General features: G+C 49.6%; 3 protein-coding genes across 9 annotated transcripts in view; 2 read left to right on the forward strand and 1 right to left on the reverse strand.

Moving 5' to 3' along the window:
- Nucleotides 1–4,722, forward strand: part of MAP3K11 (mitogen-activated protein kinase kinase kinase 11) — a 41,818-nt gene extending 37,096 nt beyond the window's left edge. Inside the window, exons 9-10 of the mRNA XM_048514627.1 lie at nt 738–1,082; nt 3,138–4,722. Of these exons, the coding sequence (XP_048370584.1) occupies nt 738–1,082; nt 3,138–3,583 (791 nt within the window). The 3' untranslated portion in view covers nt 3,584–4,722. The remainder of the gene's footprint in view (nt 1–737; nt 1,083–3,137) is intronic.
- Nucleotides 4,723–7,387: 2,665 nt separating this feature from the next.
- Nucleotides 7,388–14,405, forward strand: KCNK7 (potassium two pore domain channel subfamily K member 7). The gene is made up of 3 exons (XM_048508235.1): nt 7,388–7,733; nt 10,442–10,837; nt 13,515–14,405. Exons 1-3 carry the CDS (start codon nt 7,406–7,408, stop codon nt 13,730–13,732), a joined length of 942 nt encoding a protein of 313 aa, XP_048364192.1. The 5' UTR covers nt 7,388–7,405; the 3' UTR covers nt 13,733–14,405.
- Nucleotides 14,406–15,021: 616 nt separating this feature from the next.
- Nucleotides 15,022–25,321, reverse strand: part of EHBP1L1 (EH domain binding protein 1 like 1) — a 61,488-nt gene continuing 51,188 nt past the window's right edge. For 6 of the 7 annotated variants that reach the window (XM_048514665.1, XM_048514660.1, XM_048514673.1 and 3 more), the window contains 5 exons: nt 22,369–22,489; nt 20,094–20,193; nt 18,705–18,778; nt 18,206–18,320; nt 15,022–16,590 (listed from right to left, as the gene is read on the reverse strand). In XM_048514665.1, the coding sequence (XP_048370622.1) occupies nt 16,503–16,590; nt 18,206–18,320; nt 18,705–18,778; nt 20,094–20,193; nt 22,369–22,489 (498 nt within the window). In that variant the 3' untranslated portion in view covers nt 15,022–16,502. The remainder of the gene's footprint in view (nt 16,591–18,205; nt 18,321–18,704; nt 18,779–20,093; nt 20,194–22,368; nt 22,490–25,321) is intronic. The other variant, XM_048514649.1, reaches the window with a different exon arrangement.

A 25,321-nucleotide genomic window follows, 5' to 3' on the forward strand; every position in this document is an offset into this window, starting at 1 on the left:
TATGCTGGAATAAATTTAGTCAGTCCATAAGCTGCCATCAGTCTTTTCTAATATTGACCTTGATGGACAAATCATCAGGAAGCATCATTTATTCAGCATATCAAATGTGAAAAGTAGTAGATGTAGTTGCAGAGTGAAACTCCATTTGGTTCGTTTGAAGCTCCCGTTTTATTTACATGGGGCTCGGTGTAGTGCCAAATTCTCCTGCATGAGCCTTACCGGAATGAACGACTTTCCTCCATGGAGCTCAGAACCACGTCCACAAGTCTTCCACATCCCCACTTCATCCTCACAACAACATTGCAAAGTAGGTTACGTGGAGTGACTGGCTCAAAGCAGTACCCAGTTTCAGGGCTGAGCAGGGGTTTGAATCTGGGACTTCTCACTCCTAGTCCAGCATTCAAACCACTTACCTATTAAGCCCTTACTGTTTCTCACCTGATAGTTGAATTTCTTCCGGGAAAGGGTTGCATCTCCTTTAGAAAAGGCCAGCAAAAACATCTGGGATTGCCATTATAGGATGCCTTTGTGCGTTACGCCTGAACAATCCACATGGAAGGAGGATTGCAGACAGGAACTTAATTCCAGATCGTTTTGCTCCTGTTCTTTGATGCCAGATGGACATGCAGTGCTTAAGGGGTTCTAAATACATTTGATCCTAGGAATACAGCCTCCAGGGTAGATGCTTCTAATTATCTGAAATGGCTGGGTTTTATACACCTGTCTTATCCTTGTAGGTAACATCTCAGGCGATTCTGCCGACGCAGAGGACCTGGCACCAGAACGGCCCAGCCCAACCAGGCTCATCCAGCGGGCCCTTCTCCGGGGCACAGCCTTGCTGGCTTCCCTTGGCTTGGGTCGAGAATTGCCATCCGCCCCTCAGGAACTCTCACCAACGCCCCCTCGAAGAGAGCGTCCCCCTGCCCTGATGGTAGAGTTGTGTAAAGAGGACCCCCCCACTGATCTCCTCGTCGACCTTGCCTCGGAGGGTAACAGGGATGCTCTGCCTCCTCTCTGGAACCAGACGTCGCCCAAGATCCCAAGACTAGCAGAAGGTCGAAGCAACAAAACCCAAAAATGGGGTAGGTGATTGGCTGAGTCATTTGGCTGGCACTACAGTTAGCGGTGTTGACACACAGTCCAAGGTCTGCAGAAATTAAATTTGAATCCAAAGTGCTGAAATGTCATACTTTGCTCTTAACAAAGACACATGGAAGCCTGTGATCCTACCTGCATGTGGAGGGATCTGAGAGATCTGTTTCCCCCTTCTCCCACTTTTGCCATGTGCACCACAGCCTCAAGGCCAGGATGGTATATTGCACAGCTTCCCTGCCCATCCAGACCTCCCCAAGTGCAGAAAGTGACCTGTATCTGTGGAACTTCAGAGAGGCTTAGGACCGTGAAGGGATCACAGGTACCACTGGCTGCTATGTGCATGGCTCTTGACTCCATCTATTAGTTCATACTTCATGCACGTCATCCTGGTCAGCACATGTGCAGTGTGCCTGGCTCCCTCACTTTAGGAGGCAGCTGGAGATAATTTTATTCAGGATGGCAATAAATTAGTTCCCCCGCCTCCCCCCCTTATTGGCACAGAACCAGCGTGGTGCATTGGTTAATTGCAGTGGACTCTAATTTGGAAAACCTGGTTTGATTCCCCACTTCTCCACCTGAAGCCAGCTGGGTGACTTTGGGCAAGTCACAGTTCTCTCAGAACTCTCAGCCCACACAGAGGCAGGCGGTGGCAAAACACCTCCGGACGTCTTTTACCGTGGAAACCCTACGGGGTCACCATATGTCAGCTGTGACTTGACAGCACTTCACTCACGCACCCATTGGTAATTATAAGTTGTGATTTTAATTCATGGCTTTTTATGCACTTTTTGTATTTCTGTGTTTTACATTTACATTGTAAACCGCCTTGGGTTCTGTAAGGTAGAAAGGTAGCTAATAAATGGTTTAAATAAATAAACAATCTGTCATTTATCTATCATCTGGTTGATAGGTAAAAGCAGGGATCCAGAAGAGGCATTTAGATCTCTCATACTATTTTCAATTTCGCTTTTTCTTCAATTTCAGATCTCTCATACTAGGTTTTCCCTGAATAGCTGGATGGTACTACCAGCAATAACTTGACAGGGAAAACAGTGACTGTAGCAGACCATTGGTTCTTGTATTGGTTCAGGGCCCTTAAAGCCATCAGGATCTATAAATTTTACTGGGAGAAGGGGTGTACACACATAGACATGCACACTCTGATTTAGAAAATAGGCTCTATTATCCAATTATCACAGGGTTTTTAATTAGTTTAATGATCAGATCTGTCCATTAAATGTAAATGTATTTCCATGTTTACAAAACCTCAACCTGGATCATTTTCTGAGTTGCCAGACAAGTTTGCAGTTTAAAAAACAAAGACCACCTTTTACCTCTACAAGGAAACGTCATTGTGTTCAGATCTTTCTTTTTAATTTCCTATTGCCACACAATGCCAGAAGCAACGTTGCTTAAAAAGAATGAGCACTGTGTGCGTGCAATTCTTGGCTCTACTGATTAAAGTGGGCCTTTGTGGCTGGATCAGGTGAAACCCTAGTACAGGTGTGTCAAACTCATTTGTTACGAGGGCTGGATATGACATAAATGTGACTTGGTCAGGCCAGGCTTGGCGAAGGGGGTAGCTGCCTCAGCTGGTGAGTCCCCAGCAGGTTCGCCAGCCCAGACTGGCACTGGAGTGATGTGGGTGCCTGGACTGGCAAGCCTGCAGTGGGATGGAGTGGCTGTCTGGACTGGCGGCACTACCACAGGCTTGCCAGGTCAGGCCAGGTGTGCAAGGGAAGTGGCTACCTGGACTGACAAGCTGGCTGTGGGCTCACTGGGCCCAATCAAGAAGGGAGTGTGTGCCTCAGTTGGTTTGCAAGCCTGGTAAGCCTCTCAAGGGACCAGATTCAGCCCCCGGGCTGTATGTTTGACATTTCAGTTTTAGCAGCTCAATCTAATGGTTTCCAAGCTTCCACTTGCACAGGGATTTTGCAAGTCAGTTCCAGCTAGCACAGTCTGCTCGAGAGAGTCGCTGTCCCCTGCCCATGTTTATTTCAACAAGTTTGCTGATGCTTGCTTCTCTCTTGTGTTCTCTGCAGATGGAGCTCTTCCGTCTCCCCGCAGCCCCCGGTCACCCCGCCCTGCCTCTCACTCCAGCCTTATCTCCCGACCCCGGCCTTCTCCCGTCCGCAGTCGTATCGATCCCTGGAGCTTCGTGTCTTCTGGACCGCGTGCTTCACCTATTCAGTCTCCACAACTAGGGGCACGCCCGTTCAAGCCACTGAATTCCGAAGGCACTAATCCGTTTGCGGGGGGTGACCCCGATCCATTTGCCTGCGGGGACTTCTCAACCCCGAGGGAGCCTTCCGTGCCTCCGCCCTCTGACCCCTTTACTGTTGCATCCAGGTTACCTGCTCCAGGGCAGCATAACCCCACCCTGTCGCCAGGCTGGACTGCCAGCCCCTTTCTGCCCAAAGAAGAACTCCCAGCCCCGCCCTGGTGGTCAGCAACTGCAAAGCCTCAAGGAAGATCAGCCCCAAAATGAACAGGAGCAAACGAGGGAAGTCCTGCCTTCCAGACGCACCTTTTGTTCAGGAAGTTGGTGCCTTTGATGGAACCACACGCTCAACTGTGATTGGACATGAGGCTGCATGTGTGAGACCAGAGCATAGACTACTTCAGAACAGAGGACGTTGATATTCCTAGATTGTGGGGGACGGGGGAGTCTTCCAGAGAGGGCTTCCTCCTACCCTCCTCTCCCCTTCCCCTTCATACACTGAGCTCCTTCAGCCAATTATTTTAAGGATGGGAAGCCACTTAACAGCAGACACAAGTGCCCTATTCATCAGAGAGCTAAGAAAGTGGGGAGGGTGAGAGCTGAGAAAGCAGGGAGGGCGAGTGTGTTTGCACATACTGTGAGCAATGGGAGGGAAAGGCAATATGTAGAGTCATTTTTCACGCTCCTCTGTATAACGAACACTAACCAGTCCTATCTATGGGAAGTGATATGTGCATGCCAACCGTGCGTGCCAACTCTGGATCTTACCAGGGTCTCTTTCCTCCCTAGGCCAGTGAAATCAGCCAGACTTTCTAACTGGCAGCTATCTTTCTTCCTCGTCTCTTCGCCATGCACCAGTTGGCTCCCTTCTGCTGCAGCAGCGGCGACTGTGCCCAGTGGAGGTGGAATGTGCATATGGGTATGTCCAGTGTGTGTGTGGCCGCTCCCCCCCACACACTATAAAATCCCCTCCTTTTCATCAGTCGTCCTCTCCAAGCTCAGCAAAGCCAGTAGTGCAGAATCTCCTGTAGGCACTGGAGGAGAAAAGAGTGGCAGGGCAGCCTTTGTGCCACTCACGCACAAGAGCAAGCACATGCCCAGATGTGCGAGCATGAGAGGAGGCGAGTTGGAAACGGGAATGTGTAGGGGAGGTATATGGCACATGTGCAAACACTGTCATGCCCGGGATTCTGCAGCAACTGGAGCTCATCCAGCTGGAAATCATTGGCACTTGGAATGTGCAATTCTACTGTGTCCCCCTTCCTTCCCCCCCCTTTTAATTTGTGCCTGTGCCAAGCTCCCTCGTGCCCTTCCCACTCCAGTTGCATAAGGGAGCGACCTGTGTTAAGCCCAGCCCAGAAAGGGCCAAGTCTGTGAAACGAGACCAAATAAACCTCCGGTTGCTACTTCTTGTCTCCGTTCTTGTCTTAAGAGGAACCTGAAATCTTCCTTGCCAGGGCTTGCTGGGAGAGCTTGAACATCCTCTGAGCACTAGAGATTGCAGGGGTTCGAAACAGCTGCTTGGACATTGCATGCTGGCTGCAGGGGTCTGTGTCTGAGTGGCCGGGCATCTATATTGCTGGCAGCAAATCCCAGGTTTGGCTTCTCCAGGTAAAAGGATCAGGTAGGAGGTGACGTAGACAACCTTGCTCTGAGACCGTGGAGAGCAGCTGCAGGTCAAAGCAGATAATGATCTGATTCAATATAAAGCAGCTTTCTTGTGTGTTCTAAACAGTGTAAATTGGTAATTATGCAGAGCTTGTAATAATAATCAAAGGCACACACTTGCAGGAGTTTATGTGCCATTGTTTTCACCAGGGTTGATACCTTGAAATGATAATTCTTTCAAGTTACAAAGCAAAGACTTCCCAGGGCATTTGGGCAGATCCTCACTGTTGACCCTCTTAGCTCCCTGGCAGGTCCCTGAGTCTCTCTTAGAGCATTTGCAACTCCCCACCACATTGAGCTTCAATGCTCTTGGCTAGGAAGATAAACACCCTGGAAAGCTGCGGTGACTTTCTCTGGCTAGATTGCTCTGCTGCAGTTACTTGGGAGAGGAAATTGCTCTCTGTTGGTATGTTGAAGGCCTGCAGTACTTGGCATCTCCTGTCCTTAGAAAACAAGGCTGGAGAAATTTCTCTCCTATGAGGAGGGAGGGGGGGCCACACCAGAGATAGCGTATGATGCTGTCTGTAATGCGGCTCTTTGTAAGTGTTGGCTTGCATGACAAAATATTTTGCTATGCACACTGGTCAGAACACACACAGCACTCTTGTTGTCAAAAGGATCATTTGTCTTGGAAACCCTCTGGAATAATCGTTTGTCTTGGCATGGGGGAAGAAGGAGGGGCAGTCCACAGGAGCTCTTGATTATGGCCAGGGTGGCTGGCACCTTGGAATGCAGGAACAAGCAATTAAATTAGTGAAGGGGTTCTTCCTCTCTCCTCCTCCCCCCCACCCCCTGCATCGCTGCCTGAAGCAATTGCCAGTGTGGCTGTATGTTGCTGGCAGCCAGGCTTGAAAACTTCCTGCTTATTTTGGCTGGGAGCAAACAGAGCAGGTGAAACGATTGCTGCAGTCTCTCTCTCTCTCTGTCTCTGTTTGTTTTTCCTGCTGCCGTTTGCCAGCTGTCTCCCCAGTACCGGGTTATGTTGGCTTTGCACCAGAATATCCTCTGATGGCATCTGCTCTGGCTGCAAGAAACGCAGCATTGGGGCATAACGGAGAGCTCCTTGAAAATGTCAATTCCGTAGCCAGCAATGAAGAACAAATTCGATGTGATGACTTGGGGGGAGGGGGAATACCAAAAAGTGAGAGCAGCGTAATACTAATAGCAGAAGAGATTTGGGATTGTGGACCAATGACAGCTGTGAGGCTCTCCCTTTCTTGTATTTGGCGGGGGAGGGGGGGCTGATCATCCAGCTTTTTCCAGCCTTGTGAGAACTTGGAAGCTTTTCTTCAACTTTTTGACAATTTAACCTAACCTGGGAGTGTGTGCATCAGCATGGCCATAGAGGCTTGGAGAGAGATCCTAGTGTCCTTTAAGAGAGGGTGGAGATGTCAACGCCTATGACGTCTATACATCCTACTTTTGGCCTACCATTGCTACTGTGGCGAATGGGTTTTGCACTGAACTACTGTACTACTGATGCTGCTTACAGAGGCACAAGCTAGACTCAGGAATGCACCTGAAGCAGCAACCCCAAAGTAGCTTCAGATCTCTACTTGCTAGTCTGGCGTAGTGGTTAAGAGTGGTGAACTCTAATCTGACCATCCGGATTTGTTTCTCCGCTCCTCCACATGAAGCCTGCTGGGTGACCTTGGGTTAGACACAGTTCTCTCCAAACTCTCTCAGCCCCACCTACCATCAGGGATCTGTTGTGGGCAGAGGAAGGGAAGGAGTTTGTGAAGTCGCCTTGAGGCGGTATAAATCCAAACTCTCTTGTTATTGTATTGTTGAAGGCTTTCACGGCCGGATTCAACTGGTTCTGGTGGGTTTTCTGGGCTGTGTGGCCATGGTCTGGTGGATTTTGTTCCTAACGTTTTGCCTGCATCTGTGGCCGGCATCTTCAGAGGTGTATCACAGAGGGAAGTCTGAAGATGCCGGCCACAGATGCAGGCGAAACGTTAGGAACAAAATCCACCAGACCACAGCCACACAGCCCAGAAAACCCACCAGAACCTGAATCTCTTGTTATTGTTGTTGCTGTACGTTCTCGCAGCATCCTGCCAGGAACCAACCTTCCCTTCTTCGCCCCAGGCTCACTTTCCACCCTTCCAGAAGAAGAGTTTTGAGAAGAAGAATTTGGATTTATATCCCCCTTTTCTCTCCTGTAGGAGACTCAAAGGGGCTGACAATCTCCCTCACAACAAACACCCTGTGAGGTAGGTGGGGCTGAGGGTATCTTTCCAGGGTATCTGTCCCCTGCCGCTGCCTTCAGGGAGGAGTCGGGGCCCGAGGCTGAGTGCAGCGACCAGCACCGCCCCGGGAAGCCGCCCGCCCGCCCGCCACTCTGAGTCAGCGGGGCCAGCTCACCTGGCGCGCACCTGGCGCAGGTGGGGCTGCGGCTGAGCGGCGGGCGGGCGGGCGATGGAGCTGTCCGGCGTGGTGCGGAGGTGGCGGTGGGGGCTGCTGGCGGGCGCCTACCTGCTCTTCCTGCTGCTGGGCGCCGCCGTGCTGATGGCCCTGGAGGGCCCTCCGGAGGAAGCCCTGCGCCGGGACCTGCGCGCCGCCCGCGCCCGCCTGCTGCACCGGCACCGCGCCTGCCTGTCGGCGCCCCAGCTCGACCACCTGCTGGAGCGCCTCGTGGCCGCCGGCAGCTACGGCGTGTCCGGCCTGGGCAACATCTCAGGCAACGACGAGAACTGGGAGTTCACCTCGGCGCTCTTCTTCACCGCCAGCGTCCTCACCACCACCGGTAAGCCGTCGAGGCAGGCAAGGGCCACCCCAGCCGGCCTCGTCGGGCTGGAGCCGGGGCTCGAGGCTTGGCCCCCCCTCGGCATGCCTGCTGCTGCTGGAGCCTCCTGCCTCTGGGAGCCTGGCCGGGGCAGCAGAGCCGGGCTGCCGTCGAGATTCAGCGAGGGCCGCCCAGGGCGAGGGGCCTAGAGAGGCAAAACCACCACGGCAGGCTCTTGTGGACCCCGTGGGCCCTCTTAAGGTCGACCTCGGCCGGGGCTTCGGGGCCACGTCCAAGGAAAGGGACGCTGCTTCTCTGTTGTGTTGGGCTGGCCTGGCAAAGGCCCAGGGGCAGCGCCACAGCAAGGAGGGGGGGACGCTGGAAGCATGAGAGGGGGGCGCCAGTGCCAGAAGCAAGACGGCGTCTCTCTGCCCACTGCCCAGCCTCAGCAGAAGCAACCCTCCGTTGTGGTCATTTCTGAGCATCCTGCAAATAGGGAGGTCAGCCTTCTCCAGGTGGGATCTGGGGAACCAGATATGGGGAACCATCTCCAGATTAATAGAGATCAGTTCCCCTGGAGAAAATGGATGCTTTGGAGGACGGATTGTAAAGCATCGCACCCTACTGAGGTCCCGTGTCTCTCTCTCCCCCCCCCCCCCCGGTTCTGTCCCCCAAAATCCAGGAGTTTTCCAATCTGGATCTGACAACCCTAACAATCCAACCCCTACTGGTGGCCAGGGAGGACCTGGCAACCGTACCTGCAAATTACTAGGCATGGAATTGCAAGGAGGTCTGCTGCCAAGGATGCTGAAGGGGGCCACAGACCCTTTAGGTGCATGGGGGGGGGGGGACTTTGGGGATGCAGCCTGCAGCACTGCATCTCCCCAAGAAACTCAGGCGATGTTGCCTCTATACAGAGTCCCCCCGGCAGGTTTCTATCCTTTTTGCCAGGGCATTTTCTTGGCAGCGTTGACCTAACCGTGACAGAAAGAGACAGTTGAAAACTGAAAGTCAATTTTAATGGAACCAGGCTTTATAAGAGGAAATTAGCTTTAGGTAAAGAATGGCCACTTTTTAATCAGGCAGAACTGGAACAGGTCAGCCATTTATTGCTTCAGTGAGGCAAGATGAAGAGCCCATTTAGAAGTACAGCTTGAAGTAAGAAACGCAGAGTTGGAAAACAGGTTATTAACATTGAATGGTCAGGATAAGCTGTCATTATCCTAGAATGGCAGTTTTCATTTGTAGGGGAGAGAAAATGCACCAAAAAAACCTCCTGTGTTATGTTGCTGCAAAACTTCTCTCTTTCTGAGCTGCCAAACCCTTTTCTTCCACAGTCATTGTTCAAACTTCAGGCATCAGTGATTAAAGTTCCTTTGTTCAGGCATGTCATTCTGCCTTCCCCGAATCTCTTTAATAATAAACTCTTTAATAAGAATCTCTTTAATAATAAACTCTCTGGGCATTTGGGACAGAAGTCCCAAAATGCACGCTATAAAAAGGATGTCCAGGAGCCAGCGTGGTATAGTGGTTAAGAGCAGGTGCACTCTAATCTGGGGAACCGGGTTTGATTCCCCGCTCTGCCACTTGAGCTGTGGAGGCTTATCTGGTGAACTAGATCATCTTGTGCACTCCAACACATGCCAGCTGGGTGACCCTGGGCTACTCACAGTTCTTCAGAGCTCTCCCAGCCCCATCCACCTCACAGGGTGTTTGTTGTGAGGGGAAAAGGGAAAGGAGTTCGTAAGCCCCTTTGAGTCTCCTTACAGGAGAGAAAGGGGGGGGGGGTAATAAATCCAACTACGGTATTCTTCTTCAGGTGGCAACTCTAAGAGATAGCATTTAAGTGGAATTAGAGGAGATGTCTAAACACACTGCAAAAACAACAAAAGGAACTGGCACTGGGCAGGGAAGGCGGGAAATAAAGGAAATAAAGGGAAAGGATGAACAAACTCTACTACCACTCAAAAAGCCCCATTCAGATTCCTGGCCTTTCTCCCAAATTAAATACATACATATCCTAATCTTCACATGGTGGGAGATGCTCTCCGATATATGCCCACAGCTAATTTTTGTCACTCTTTGAGGAAACCGCTGCTCCTATTTTGCATGGAGGAATCCCGTAGAAGGGGTAGCTAGAGATAGCAAGACATGTCAGTAAAGAAAAATGAAAGAAGACATCAGAGTGTTGTGGGTTTTCCAGGTTTTATGGCTGTTTCCCAGTAGCATTTTCTCCTGACGTTTCACCTGCATCTGTGGCTGGCATCTTCAGAGGACAAAGAAGACATAATTCTTCAGGCTACACTTTTAAGATACTGTAAAAGGAGCCAGTTTCCACTGAACACACTTCTAACTGACATCATAAAGATTGCAGTAGTTAAATAGTGAGCATTTCTTCCTGGTTTGGGTGTGAAGGAACTGCGCAAACAGTGAGTGTGGTTTTTCAGTCTGGTTGCTTACTTGGAAATTAAGTGGGCAAAAGTGCACACATTCTTCACGTTCTTCCCGAGTCTTCAAGAGCTACCACATTAATATAAACACCAACCTATTATCTGGTTTGAAGAAGAACCCTGTGTAACTTGAAACCTAGCATCTTGTGTTTCAGGCATGAATTGAGCCAAAGAAAGTGATTCCTCCAATGGCTTCTTCCTTTCTGTGGAACCCGTGTGGCTATAGCCGCTATATACACTTAAGGTGGAGGTTCATGACTTTGTTTCTCTTGCTTGCAGGTTATGGCCATACAGTGCCTCTCTCAGATGGGGGCAAAATATTCTGTGTCTTGTACTCGCTTCTGGGAATTCCAATGACATTGCTGTTTGTGGGCTGCCTCCTCCGGCACTTACTACCCATTGTGAGCGACCGGCCCATACAATACTTGCACACACGCTTGAATTTCTCGCTGGCTCACATTTCCCTGGTATATGTCGTGGGGCTGGGGTTGGCCACTGTTGGACTCTTCATCCTGATCCCAGCTGTCTGTTTCTGGGCACTGGAACACAACTGGAGCTTTCTGGAGTCTATCTATTTCTGCTTCATCTCACTCAGCACCATCGGTCTGGGGGACTACGTACCCAAGGGAAGTTCCCAGGCCCCTCTGCATGAGCTGTATGAACTCAGCATCACCTGTAAGCCATCACCAGGGGGAGCTGTTCCACCAAAATTATTATGCTGTCATTGTGTATGTTGAGGGGGGAGGGGGAGTGTCTTGCTGCTAGGTTTGGGTTGTGACCTTATTTTTCAGGCAGGGCTCCTACATCTATAACAGCTGCATGAGAAAACTGGCAGCTACAGCTTTTCTCAGTATGGAGGTGCTGGGTGTTTGTGAGAGATTTACCTGTACAACTGTTTGGGGAAAATAGAGACAGGCTGACTTGGAACCAAAGCTGTAGATGCAGGAGCAGAGATGAACTGGGCAGAGGATTCAGCTTTAGAACTTTTTAAGGTACAACTAGGGCCCAGCAGCCCTAACTTGTAAGGCCCAGAGTAGCCAATCATTTCATATCTGGGAAGCAAAGCAGGGTTGGCCCCGGTTAGTGCTTGGGTGGGAGACCACTAAGGAAGTCCAGGGTTGCTATACAAAAGAAGAAAAGTTTAGATTTATACCCCCCTTTCTCTCCTGTAAGGAGACTCAAAGGGGCTTACAATCTCCTTTCCCTTCCCCCCCACTCCACAACAAACACCCTGTGAGATGAGTGGGGCTGAGAGAGATTTGAAGAACTGTGCGATTCTCCAGATGAGAGTGCACCTGCTCTTAACCACTACACCACACAGGTAATGGCAAAACCATCTCTTGTTATACTGAAAACCCTACGGGGTTGCCATAAGTCAGCTGAGACCTGACAGGACTTTCTGCCACCAGGGCTGAACAATAGAACCTGCTTTAAACATCAGAGATCCACTTTGACATGTTTGGCAAAATAAGAAGCAGAATGTATTGTCGAAGGCTTTCACGGCCGGAATCACTTGGGTGCTGTGTGGTTTCCGGGCTGTATGGCCGTGTTCTAGCAGCATTCTCTCCTGACGTTTCGCCTGCATCTGTGGCTGGCATCCTCTGAAGATGCCAGCCACAGATGCAGGCGAAACGTCAGGAGAGAATGCTGCTAGAACACGGCCATACAGCCCGGAAACCATACAGCACCCAAGAAGCAGAATATTTATTTCATTAAAAAAAAACACTGTCCTTCCAAGGAACTCTGAGATCAATCTCTGCTCTTCCATTTTGCCTTTGTGTTAATCCTGGGAGTTAAGGTTGAGCTGCACCAAGCTTCATAGCACAGTGGAGATTCGAACCTGATTCTCCTAGCCCAGCATTCTAACCATTGCGCCACACATCTGAGCATGTGTAGAGTGCATTCCATTTATCTGAAATGACTAAAGCCTTACAGCTTGGGTAGCAGGCAAAACTTCAGCCTGATAGGATCAGGCTAAAAGGTAAGCATCAGAGCAGTCCCTTGTGTCAGGGATTAAACTGGAACCTCGACCTCTTGACTTCAAAACTACTTAAGTCACACACCTCTGTTTTCCTAGTTGATAAAATGGAGATCATGGAATGAAGATAAGGATCAGGAACACCTCTGGAAGTCAATGTATGTGTGTGTGTTGTGTGCTGTATAGACCAGAGATGCCCAGCAGTCTGTCCTCCAGGAGTTTCGCAATCAGTCTGCATGAGCATTAAGGCGTGAGAGAAAGGCACAGCGGGCAGTGGGGATGGGGGTGAAGATGACAAGCGGCAAGACTGGCTTGGACAGTGCTAACTGCACAGAGAACTTTTGAAAATTGGTGGGTGGGAAGAGACAAAGGAAGGTATGATTGAGGAGAAGTTAGCCACTCTTATCTCATTTCAATCTGTTAGTTTGCGATTTATTGTAAAAGTTCAAAACAAAGAAATAAAACATAAATGCAGTGAGAGATTCTCAACTGGTTACATTCCTTTTGGTTCTTTGTCCCTTATTCTCGAATTATATGATATGGATTCCAAAACCCTTTGTTTTCCCCTTCTCAGGAAGGGGAAAACAAAGGGTTTTGGAATTCCATCTTGAGACGTGGTCAGGGAAGCATCTCTGGGCCATTTATGTTTTATTTCTTTGTTTTGAACTTTTACAATAAATCCTTGAACAATCAGCTGGTCTGGAGTTTAATAGGAGGGAAAAGAACCCGAGATTGAGGTGAGATAAGAGTGGCTCTCCCCAGCTTAATCTCGGCCTCAGTCGTCATAGAAGGAGAGAAGGAATAAATTTTAGATGGACTTGTACAGAAAGGGAGCGAGATGATGTTTAAAGGGATGTCATGTTGGTGAGGGAGCAAGCTTGTTTTCTGCGGCTCAAGAGACTAGGATCAGGAGTAATGGGTTCAAGGTGAAGGAAAAGAGATTTCACCTAAACATCAGGAAAAACTTCCTGACAGTAAGGGCTGTTCGACAGTGTAATGTACTGTCGAACAGGGAGTGTGGTAGAGTCTCCTTCTTTGGAGGTTTTTAAAGAGAGGCTGGATGGCCATCTGACAGGAGTGCTTTGATTGTGTGTTCCTGCATTGCAAAGTGTTGGACTTGATGATCCTTGGGGTCTCTTCCAACTCTCTGATTCTATGCATCAAAATTGAGAAAAGACTGAAAAATACAGAGATCTGTAACAATGAGGACTGGTAGCTTGGCTTCCAGAGCTGGGGAGCTGTTATGGTCAGGGAACACTATGATTGTACGCAGTAACACTAACACAGGAATGTCATTGTGGAAATCTGTTCACCATGGAAAAGGTGTGAAGTTTCCCCGCCCTTACTGATTTTTCTTTCCTCCCCTTCTTCCAGGCTATCTCCTTGTGGGTCTTCTGGCTATGCTCGTGGCTCTAGAGACAGCATACAAGCTGCAGGAAGTCCGTGCTTTCATTCACTTCTTTGGCCCTGCTCATGACTCCCCCCAGGAGGATGATGACCGTGTGGAAATTCTGGACAGGGACCAGTTTGCTTTGGCCACAGTGTCCGGGCCAGCTTCCCCAGACAGGCCTATGGAAAAAGGGGCCACTTGATGCATTCCTTGGCAAAAGCAAGCAACCTCCCCAATACTAATTTGCAGTTCTGCTCCCTGCTGGGGACAGTCCCTGGATTCCCCTCCAGGAGACAGAAGAGGCCACCTGACCAGGGAAAATTGACAGGGGAGGCAAGGGGCGGGGTGGGGCGGGGCGGGCTGAGCATAATGTCTAAGAACTGCTGAGACTGGAACATGCCTTAGCAATCCCTGCTCTGATTGGAAAATCCAACTCTGTTACTCTGAGATGTGTGTGGGGCTTGTTATTCCGGTGAGATGCTCTTTACCCACTCTTGGTACCTCCATGGAATACTTCACATTTCTTTGCTAAATCTTGTGCCTGTAGAGGGCAGTCGGCATACTTGGTCCTCCAGCCATTTTTGGGATGGGGAGGGGTCGTTATTTACAAACTAGTTTATTTCTGCATATTTGCGGGGGGGGGGGGGAATATTACAAATGTGCATGAAACGTTTTTGTGAATGGCATGCCTTTGCTGTCCTGCAGATAGGCATACAGCTGTCAATCTACTCTTAAAATGAATGACATTATAGCGTCTAGATAACTGTAAGCCACTTTGGTTGTGGTGTAGTGGTTAAGAACAGGTGAACCAGGTTTGATTCCACGCTCTGCCACTTGAACTGTGGAGGCTTATCTGATGAACCAGATTAGTTTGTGCCCTCCAACACCCGCCAACTGGGTGACCTTGGGCTAGTCCCAGTTCTTCAGAGCTCTCTCAGCCCCACCCAACTCAAAGGGTGGTTGTTGTGGAGCGGGGAAGGAGATTGTAAGCCCCTTTGAGTCTCCTTACAGAAGAGAAAGTGAGGATGTAAATCCAAACTCTTCTTCTCTTGGAGCAGCCAGGGAGATTCCTTTTCCACCGGGGCAATAGTGGCCATAACGATATGTTCCCCAAATCCTTACTTATTTCTATTATTTCGACAACACATTTACGTATTGCATGCATCACACACAACTTTACATGATGCTTGCCGCCAAATGTGGCAGCCCTTCCTTTTCCTTCTCCATTCAAGCTAAGCTTTCACTTCCTTCACAGGATGTTAGTCCACATCCTATTGCTGACATCTCCTTGAGCGGTTGCAACATTTTGAAATGGGACCTAAAAATGCAGGGGTCATCATTAACCTTTTATAACTAAAGAGTCTTAGCACATCAAAATTCAGAGCAAGGAAGCCAACAAAGAACCAGAAAACCAATTTGCAAAACTGAAAGCAAACGCTAGGGACAATTGGCATGTAGATGAAGGACCAATAAAGTTTCCGCAGCCCAAAATCCGGTTGTTGTGAGTCTTTTATTAGGACGTGGCATACTCCAGGTCTCACAATAAGTTGTAAATATATACAGGAACAGCCTGCACGATTGTGTTTGTGTGCTGGCATAAATCTGGGCGTGGTTTGTACTTTGCATCAATGTTAACTTCTGACATTTCCCTTTCCATCAAGCATCTCTACAAAGTCTTATAGTCACACTGTGCACACATCTTTGCCCGCTACCAGAGGTGGGATCCAACCAGTTCTCACCACTTCCCTAGAAGTCGTTACTAATTTTTTCTGAGTGCCGAGAAGGGGTTACTAAAGCAACCTCCCTGCCCAATAGGGACTGCATGTGTGCGGCAGCGCCACTGTTTGAATCCCACCACCATCGGAACCTGATATTAACATTTTTGGATCCCACCACTGCCCACCACCTTCTTAACACGCTAGTTATTCTAGCATCCCACCTACCCCCTCCAACATACCTTCCTTAACTTCCATATTTTTTTTAAAGAGCCATATATGATTCCGCACTGAGCTACATTTGGCTCTGGAGTTGTAGGCTGCAGACCGACCCCCTGCAACACTCGGGAGGCCAGCAGCCGAGAAGGTCTACCCGGCAGTGGCTGTTTTCAACTTGCAACTGTTTGCACAGAATATACACAGATGAGTTTGGGATAAATGCTTCACCACAAACCAGTTTCTCGAGCTTCATGTCTTTTGATATGTTTATTTCAAATCCTGGTACAAATTTAGTGCAAATAACCTGGAAGAGACTGAACTGAGGGCTGTGCGGGGGGGTGGGGGGGGGAGGAGAGGAGAAAACGGTGCTGCAAAACTGGGAGTTAAAACTTTGCCATGACCAAATCTGGCTGTTGGAGTGTCCAAGGCACTTCGTGATTTCTGTACCATTGACAAGAACAACAATATTGATAATTAAAAAACAAAATAAAACGCAGAGCCCTGTGAAAGCTTTGTAAAAAATAAAAAAAAACCCAACAGTTAGTTGGGAAGGAAAGGGGAGGAGGCAGACATTTAAACCAGAGGAGGAGCACGCGCAGACAAACGCACACACACACGCACACACACAAATAAATAGATTCTAAGTTTGGAGAGAGAAAAAGAGATTTAAAGGCTGGTTTCTACTCTCTCCAGATGGTAGATTCATGGGCACTGCCCTAAAAAATGTCATCCAAAATATCCTCTAGGTCTTGGAAGTGGGGGGAGAGAAAGAAAGCAGCTCAGGACTGCCCCCCACCGACCCCAAACCCCTCTTTGGCATAACTTGTGTCAAGTGACAAGCAGCTTAAGGCCCCCAAAGGATCGTGGGTAACGATTGGCACAGGCAGGATGTAATACTGTGTGAAAGCTGATGGGTGGGTTTGGGGAGATACAATCTTTAGTGAGCGAGAAGTGCTGTCATTTGCTGACTCCACCTTGCTGACATGTGCATGGGGAGGGGGGGGGGAGCGTGGAGAGCAGCCACTCAGTTTTCCCCTCTCAGCTGACCCGGCATTTCTCCTTGCGGCTGAGCTTGCGTCTTCTCTGTTGCAATCCTCGTTCCAGTCTGGCATCCTCTTCCAGAGCTCTGAGAGGTCCAGGGAAGGGTGGGAGAAATGAAGGGGAGGGGGGAGGGGAGAGGCAACAGAAAGAGAGATGTCAACCCTTTCAGCAGTAAGAACAAAAATCCAGTTGCAGAGCTGATGGTGATGCTTGCACTTTTTTGTTCCTATCATTTTACAAAAAAAAGGTGGTCCAATCCTCAGCAGAACGGATGACTTTCAGGAAATCAAACATGCTCTCTGTGGGCTTTTGCTATATCCTGCCACAGCAAGCAGCCACTGGGATATTCCTACTTTCCTCCAGTTTGATGTGAGATTACTCTCGTCATCAATCTGTTATTCTTTTCAATATTATTGGCCCTTTCCAGCAACCCACTTCTTCCCATCCGTCTAAATAGTGCTCACTTCCATGAGGGAGGCAATTGCCTTGGGGAGGGGACAGACTTCTTAAATTTTTGGAGACAAGGAAAAGCACACGCTTGGAGAAAGGAATTTAATCCTTCTCCAAGAGTTGGATCTGTTTAGACATGTTTTCCAGGGACCACCAGCTTTTCTCTACATTCCCCAAGCACTAGGAAACGTTTGTCCTTCCATTCTCCACCCAAAGGTTAACATCTAAAACACAAGGGGTCGGAGCTGAAGCCTTGCTCGGATCTGAAAGCCCTGCTCCACCGGTTCCAGGTAGAGGTTGTGTTTGCCTTTGTTATGGCCCTGGGCCCCGTCCCAGAATCCATCTCTGCAGGAAGTCTGAAGAAGTGGGACATCCTGGTTACCAGCAGAAACAGGATGTGTGGAGTGGCGGCCTTATACTGAGTCGGGCTACTGTTCTGCCAGGATCAGTGCTGTCGACTCTAACTGGCAGCAGCTTTCCACCATGTCAAGCAGCGGCCTTCCCTGTCACCTTACTATCTGACCCTTTTAACCAGAGAGGTCAGCGACTGAACAAGGGACCTTCCACCTCCCAAGCAGATGATGTGCCACTGAGCAGAGGCGGAACTTCCGTGGGGACATATGCCCCGGGTTGGCCGCCACTCAGTCATGTGGGGGGCAAAAAATCGCAGCCCACACCCGTCCTCCTTTCCCCCTTGGCCCAGCCCTGCCAGGCTGCCTGGGACAGCCACCTAAGGTGGGTGCGGGGCGCATGAAGGAGGGCACCCTGAGCAGGTGTTGCCCCGGGTGCCATTTTCCCTCACTACACCTCTGCCACTGAGCCATTGCCCTTCATCAGTGGGCCAGAGCATCCCAGTGCCAAAGACGCCCAAGTTGGTCTCCAGCCTCCTGCAGTTTGAATCCTGGTCTGATGAACATAAGAAGAATGTAAGAAAGAGCCTGCTGGATCAGACCAGAGTCCATCTAGTCCAGCACTCTGCTACTCGCAGTGGCCCACCAGGTGCCTTTGGGAGCTCACATGCAGGATGTGAAAGCAAAGGTCTTCTGCTGCTGCTGCTGCTCCTGAGCACCTGGTCTGCTAAGGCATTTGCAGTCTCAGATCAAGGAGGATCAAGATTGGGAGCCATAGATCGACTTCTCCTCCATAAATCTGTCCAAGCCCTTTTTAAAGCTGAAAGTGTTCTGCTTTCTCTCCCTGGTGCTCTAAGCCTCTGCCTTGGAAACCCACGCCGAGGAAAAGGCACCGCTTACATTTTCTCCTTGATGTCCAGGTCTCTCACCAGCTCATCCCTCTGGTTCACCAGGGACACCAGCTCTTCCAGGAGGAGTTGCTCACGCTGCTTTTGGGCTTCTGTTTTGAGCCAATCTGGGGGTGGGGGAAGGCAAACCCTCACTGGTCACAGGCATTACAGTTCATCCCTCCCATCTCTTGTGCATCACTGTTGCCCCCGTGCTGATCCTGCCCTGGTCTGGGAAGACTCTCAGGGTAGCTCAGAGTTGGAGGCACATCCAAGTACAGAAGGAAGGTTGGGACTGCCTCAGCAGGCATCAGCCTGGCCACAAAGGCACACTTCTTGCTGGCTTTATTTCATCTGTGCCCTGTCTTCCACCCTGCAATGGGAACCCCCGAGTGGCTTGTGTCATTTTCCCCTTCTCCTGATTTATACCCCCAACAACCCTGCAAGGTAGGTTCTTCTCCCCTGTAGTTGCCACGTCAACTCCTCTCCCTCCCTGGGGGTCAAGGTCTCACCTTCGATGGCCATCATGGCTCTCAGCTCGCGGCTGAGGAGTTCGAACCGCCTCTCCAGGTCTTGCTCTTCCATCCTGAAGGAAGAAGGAGAGGCTGCGTTCACACCTAGGCAAAAATCTGTGAGGAGCATCTGCCTAGGACTCTGCGCTCTTGCTCTCTCCCGCGCATGCGCGCACACTCCCAGTCTGTATAGATAGGTGTGGTTTCCCTGCAGGGGCAAGTTATGCTCATGGACTTCCTGAAAGACCAGACTTTTCCACTGTGCCACTTTAGAAAGAAGGCAGAGGACAGGGGCCCTTTGAGAAGAGATGCAGCACGGCCTTGACTAGAGGCAATATATTCACAAGGTAAGAACAGCTAGATTTGAGGGCGGTGGCATCTAATAGAGCCGTGGTGGCGAACCTATGGCACTCCAGATGTTCACAGACTACAATTCCCACCAGCCCCTACCAGCATGGCCAATTGGCCATGCTGGCAGGGGCTGATGGGAATTGTAGTCCGTGAACATCTGGAGTGCCATAGGTTCGCCACCACTGTAATAGAGCAACAAGATGTTGAGGGGTCTGAGCTTTCAAGAGTCAAAGCTCCCTTCGCCAGACCTTGCAAGGGAGGCTCTTCTCTCCAGACAAAGTACAGACACAGCTGCAGCTACCATGTCCCATCCTTTCTCTTCCCCAGGGTCCAAGTCTTGATGGCCATCTGATGAATGGTGCTCAGAAGAGTTGGTTTTCATACCTTGCTTTTTCTCTATGTTTAAGGAGTCTTACAAACAAGAGCAGCAGTTAAGAGCAGGTGTACTCTAATCTGGAGGAAGCGGGTTCAATTCCCCGCTCTGCCGCCTGAGCTGTGGAGGCTTATCTGGGGAATTCAGATTAGCCTGTGCACTCCCCCAAACACCAGCTGGGTGACCTTGAGCTAGTCACAGCTTCTCAGAGCTCTCTCAGCCCCACCTATCTCATAGGGGGTCTATTGTGAGGGGGGAAGGGCAAGGAGATTGTAAGCCCCTTTGAGTCTCCTATAGGAGAGAAAGGGGGGATATAAATCCAACTCTTCTTCTTCTTCTTCTTCTTCTTCTTCTTCTTCTTCTTCTTCTTCCCCTTCCTCTCCCCACAACGAACATTTTGTGAGGTAGGTGGGGCTGGGAGAGTTCTGAGAGAACTGTGACCGGCACAAGGTCACCCAGCAGGCTTCACGTGGGGGAGCAGAGAAACAAATCCAATTCACCAGATTAGAGTCTGCCACTCATGTGGAAGAGTGGGAGAATCAAACCCGTTTCTCCAGATTAGAGTCTGGCGCTCCTAACCACTACACCCCTTGACTCTTGATTGGACTGAGGATCCAATAGGAAGCCCCTCCTCTCTCTGCCACCCATTCCATACCCACACTTACAGAAGCTGCAGTTGGTCCTGCCGCCGGATCAAGGCATTCTTCTTATTTACCAGCGTGAACCATTCCTGGATCAGCTCCTCTTCTTTCCGCTTGTCAGTGCCTGAAATGTATCAGCCAAAAGGGAGAGACAGTGAGAATCGTCTCATTCTGGCATATCTCAGCATGCCCTGCCTGGCCTCAGTTGTACATAACTGCAAAATGGGAACCTGTGGCCTGTGGCCATTCATCCAGGCTCATGTTGATGAGGAATGGATATCCATGAGCTCAGTCCTGTTTACAGCCACTCCCCTGATCCCCTGGGGTGAGTGTGTAGGACGTCCAAGTGATCAGGGCAAGAATCTTCTGTAAACAGGAAGGGAGTTCCTTTTAATGCTAAAAATGATGAGTGAAAGGATTACAAGCGAGTAGGTAGTAAACACTGTTGTGAATCAGCAATTCACAGAACATATATTTGCAGGGCACCTTTTTTTAACCTTCTAACCCTCTCATCAGACTCTTGGAATTGCCTCATATTATGAGCCCGCTGGCCAAGTTAAGGAAACATTGCTCAATGAGTAGGTTGTTTCCATGTACAGTTTAGGCAAGAACCACAATCTCACCAAAGGAGAGCCCCCCCCCCCCCCGCCGCCGCCACTTTTGAGCTTTCTTTCTGTGGGAGGGGAGCTGCAACCTTACGCGTTTGCATCTCCCACAAGCAGGCCGTTCATGCGGCCAGCTTTGATAGCACAAGTCAGCTCCACCAGTCAGGGCAGAAATGGGATGGGTATGTGGTTTGGCATTCGCATGATCATAGAGGAACCAACTGCAGAGAGACTCTCTCTTAGGAAATTATTAAAAGGATGACGGGGCAATGCAACTGGTGAAAAGGAAGTATGGATGCAATGCAGTTGGCATGGGCCCAGAACACATATCCCTGCATCCCCAACATGTGCAGTAGCATCTTTCTGTCTGCCCCACAGTGTCATGGACATTTTATACAATGCATACCCCCCCCACCCCCCCGCAAATGTATTTCCACTTCCGTGCAAAATCTTAGGGGAATATCCACAACTACCCATGTAAAGCAGTTTGGGGTCTTCTTAACTGTCCACGGCTGCAAAATGAGGGAAATGTGGAACACATAGTCCTGCAGAGCACTGAAAAACACTCCTTAATCCCTACCAAAAGGACAATACTTGAGGTTCTAAAGCTGGGCCAGTTCAACCAACCAAGAAAAAAACCCTTTTATTAGAAGAGAAGAAGAAAAGTTTGAATTTATACTCTGCTTTTCCCTACCATAGGAAAGCTCAAAGCAGCTTACAAACTCCTTCCCTTCCTCTCCCCACAACAGACACCTTGTGAGTCAAGTGGGGCTGAGAAAACTGTGACTAGCCCAGGGCCACCCAATGGGCTTCATGTGTAGGAATGGGGAAACAAATGCATTTCACCAGATAACGAGTTTGCTGCTCATGTAGAAGAGTGGGGAATCAAACAAACCCAGTTCTCCAGATTAGTATCCACCTGCTCTTAATCACTACATCAAACAAATTAATCTCAAACTGCGCAAGCTTTCAAACTCACCAGAACTTGTCACTGGGCTTCAATGTTACAAAATTTAAAGAGACAGAAGGATAGCTGGCAGAATCCAGCCATAGTGACGGGGAGCTACGCTACACAGTTTTGTGCTAATTTGGTTGGTCTAAATAAAGGCATTAACCTGGATTTTGTTTTCAGATGTTCCGTGGCTCAATAAGTCAGAACTTTTCCCATCCAACAACCAGCCACATACCCTGAGAAGTCTCGTGGTAGTAGTTCCACATGCATCCAGGAGGTGGCACCAAAAGGTTGCTTGAGACAGAAAAAAACCAGCAAGGACCAAAGAGGGTCACTTATAAGAAAACCCGTTCCCCGTCACTGTCCAATTAGAACTGCTCTGGTTCGGATTATGGAGTCTGCTTCCACAGCTCCTTCCTGATACTGGCCTTTCCCCACTTACCTTAAGCCCCGCGCTACTCGAGGAGAGTAGCACGGGGTCCCTCGGCACTCCCCACTGAGAGGGGCGGCGACAGCGCAGCCGCCCCGAAGCTGCTGCTGTCGCGCCCCTCAGCGCGCAGCATCCCAGGCGCTCTTCTTAATGGCGCCTTTTGATGGCCCCGCGCAGAGCGCAGGGTCATGGGGACGGCCAGGCGCGCGCCTGGGATGCTGCGTGCTGAGAGCAGTGCGCGGCATAGAGGGGAACAACGAGAGTGGGGAAAGGCCCACTGTGTTGCTTCTGCAGCCAGACTCTTTTCCTTACCTGATTCCATAAGTCCTCGTAGTTCTTTCTCCACGATGGCCGCCCGTCCATCAATTTGCCTCTGCTCCGTCTCCAAGGCCCGAAGTTCAGCTACCACATACTGGCTGGTGTCCTGGAACTTCTAAGGCAAAGCCAAAACAGACATCAGAAGTAGTGTCCTCCTGGGTCAGAGGGCCTGAAAGGCTGCACGAGACTGCAAGAGGTTGTCCCCAAAAAGAGCTCCAGGAAAGCAAAAGAGTGAAATCAGACAGAAAATGATCCCAGCTATTTCCCAGTACAAATCTTATGTTTCTTCATTCTCACAACGACCTTGTTGCCTAAGGGCAGGAGAGTCACACTTGGACATGGGATGACCAGGGTTGTCTCTGCCTGCCCTACCCAGCCAGCTTTGGGCACTTTCTTTCCCTTTCAGCATCATCCTTCCCAAGCATTAAAATGGGAACAACATTAGCCTACTTCACATGGTTATTGGAAGGAGAAACCAGACATATGAAGCTGCCACGTGGAATCAAACAAGAGGTTCAGCTAATATTTATTTAACTTTTTCCATCAAGTCACATCTGACTAATGGCAACCCCCTGGCAAGAGCCATTCAGAGTGGTTTGTCATTGCTTGCCTCTGTAATGGCAACCCCCTGGTAGAATTTGCAAGGCAAGAGCCATTCAGAGGTGGTTTGTCATTGCTTGCCTTTGCAATGGCAACTCCCTGGTGGAATGTTCAAGGCAGGAGCCATTCAGAGGTAGTTTGTCACTGCTTGCCTCTGCAATGGCAACTCCCTGGTAGAATTTGCAAGGCAAGAGCCATTCAGAGGTGGTTTGTCATTGCCTGCCTCTGTATTACAACCCTGGCATTCCTTGGAGGCCTCCCATCCAAATGCTTTGTAAGGTTGACCCTGCTTAGCTTCTGAGATCTGACAAGATCAGGTTAGCCTGGGCTATCCAGGTCAGCCTAATATTACCAGCGATTGATTGGCAGCAGCTTGATTTGGTCTTCTGCCCGAGATCTTCCAACTGGAAATGTCAAGGATTAAGTGAGGGATACAGTGCATGCAAAACATGCACGCTGTCAACACTGAGCTATGTTGCTTCCCTGGCACAGGGCAAGGAGAAAAGCTAAATACACAATCAAGGAAAGACTAGGAATCATAGAATCATAGAGCTGGGAGAGATCACAAGGGCCATCAAGTCCAACCCCCTGCCATGCAGGAACACACCATCAATCTATACACTTATTTTCACCAGCCAGCTCTCTCCTGGACTAGTCACGTTTTCCGGCACAGTCACAAAGTCCAGAGCTTTATTGACTTAAAGCAAAGGTCCAATTATCAGCCACTTATTTTCTGCTCTGGGAGATCCAGAAACACACATGAGGATTGGGTCAGCTGAATTTGGTCCAACTGTGTTGTCCTCAGCAAGAATGGTGGCAATGCACATGCATGCACACGCATTTCTGCAGTGGCACAGGGCACGGGGGGATGGCTCGCTTCCAACTAAGGAGTCGGGCAAGTGGCTTACCCCGAACATAGTTCGATTCAGTCTGGTAGAAAAAACAAACCACCTCCTGAGCAGCAAAGCAAACCTAAGAATTACATGAGTGCCTTTGGGATCTTGAACAAAGAGGGAACATAATTTTATTAGTCTTTTTGGTTGGTGTTACCAAAATTGAATTCTGTTCTACTGCTGCAGACTAACACCCCCCCCCCCCCCCCGAAACGATCCACCAAAGTGGGAAAGTGTTTTCATTCAGGGTTCACAAGAATGAGACACAAGGTGTTAAGCCAGCTGGTGCGACTGCAAGCTAAAAATGAACTCCAGCTAGGAGATCTGAAAGATAACTCTGCCTGGGGTCCTGTCTCCTTTTAGGACTCAAATATTGGCCTTTTGTGAACTTATTTCTGTGGCGCTGATGGGTGCTTTGATGTGGGGTTTCCCCTGCGGCTCTCCGTTTAAAAAGAAGCCTCCTGCTGCAAGACTTTCTCTTTCCTATTGGCATTTTGCCCACCCGTTGCTTCCTGCTCACCTCCTCTGGGAGGTTGCAAAACCTGGGAGAAGAGTTATGCTTCTAATTGGCTGATTAGCTTTGCAAAGAAAGGAGAGCTATAGGAAAGGTTGTATTTTGCCAGCATTTGAAAACCCACGTGGCTTCTCTGATCTGCGGCACAGTGGCTTTGGGAGAGGCTAAGAAAAATGCTTAAATGAAAGTCTATGGTGAAGGAAAGATAAGCTCGCTGCGAAGCAGAAGGTGAGCCCATCAGGGGTGGGCGGTATAAAAGTTCAATTAATAACAACAACAACTACTACTACTACTACTACTACAATAAATGGTCATTGTTGGGTATCAGAGCAAAGGTCCTTTTAGCTCAGGGATCCACCCAGAGTAGAAGGGGAGGGGAAAGCATAATTATTCTGACCTTCTGCCCGTCTTCTCCAACACATGGCAGCTAATTCTCCACCACCACCACAGGCCTATCATTTCATAATCCAAGGTTCTTGAACTTGGGGGCTGTTATCTGTGTATGTTAATAGACCTTTCTGTTTTAATTGCTACGCTTTGCAACATAGTGAAGTAGGTCTCCCTCATCCCCCCCCCCCCCCCCCCCCGATGCCCGGGGCTGGATTGAGACTATCACTCGTCCTTGAAACTTGGGACGATACTGAGCTCACCTTGTTTTTCTGCTGTTCATTTTGAATTGGGGAAAGGTGGGAGGGGGGAATCCAAGGAAGCGGGAAAGTTGGAGATAAATGTAGCTGCAGAAGCCAGGCCCTGTAGCTCTGGCTTCCTGCAGCAAGGATCCTGACACAGTTCAGTAAAGCTCTTCAACCATTCTTGAGTCTAAATTATTGACTGGAGTTACAGAGCCTTACAGGGGCTCCATTCTGAGCAAAGCTCTTGAACTTGATGGCTCCATTCTCCCAGCAAAGTGCACCAAAGCCCATTAGATGGCTACCCTCAT

The sequence above is a fragment of the Sphaerodactylus townsendi genome, linkage group LG01 (assembly GCF_021028975.2).
Source record: "Sphaerodactylus townsendi isolate TG3544 linkage group LG01, MPM_Stown_v2.3, whole genome shotgun sequence".
Classification (NCBI taxonomy): domain Eukaryota; kingdom Metazoa; phylum Chordata; class Lepidosauria; order Squamata; family Sphaerodactylidae; genus Sphaerodactylus; species Sphaerodactylus townsendi.

Coding starts and splice junctions, on each gene's coding strand:
- KCNK7 (XM_048508235.1), top strand. CDS start 7,406: ATGGAGCTGTCCGGCGTGGTGCGGAGGTGGCGGTGGGGGCTGCTGGCG. Junction 7,734..10,441: donor CAGCGTCCTCACCACCACCG/GTAAGCCGTCGA, acceptor TCTTGCTTGCAG/GTTATGGCCATACAGTGCCT. Junction 10,838..13,514: donor GTATGAACTCAGCATCACCT/GTAAGCCATCAC, acceptor CCCTTCTTCCAG/GCTATCTCCTTGTGGGTCTT.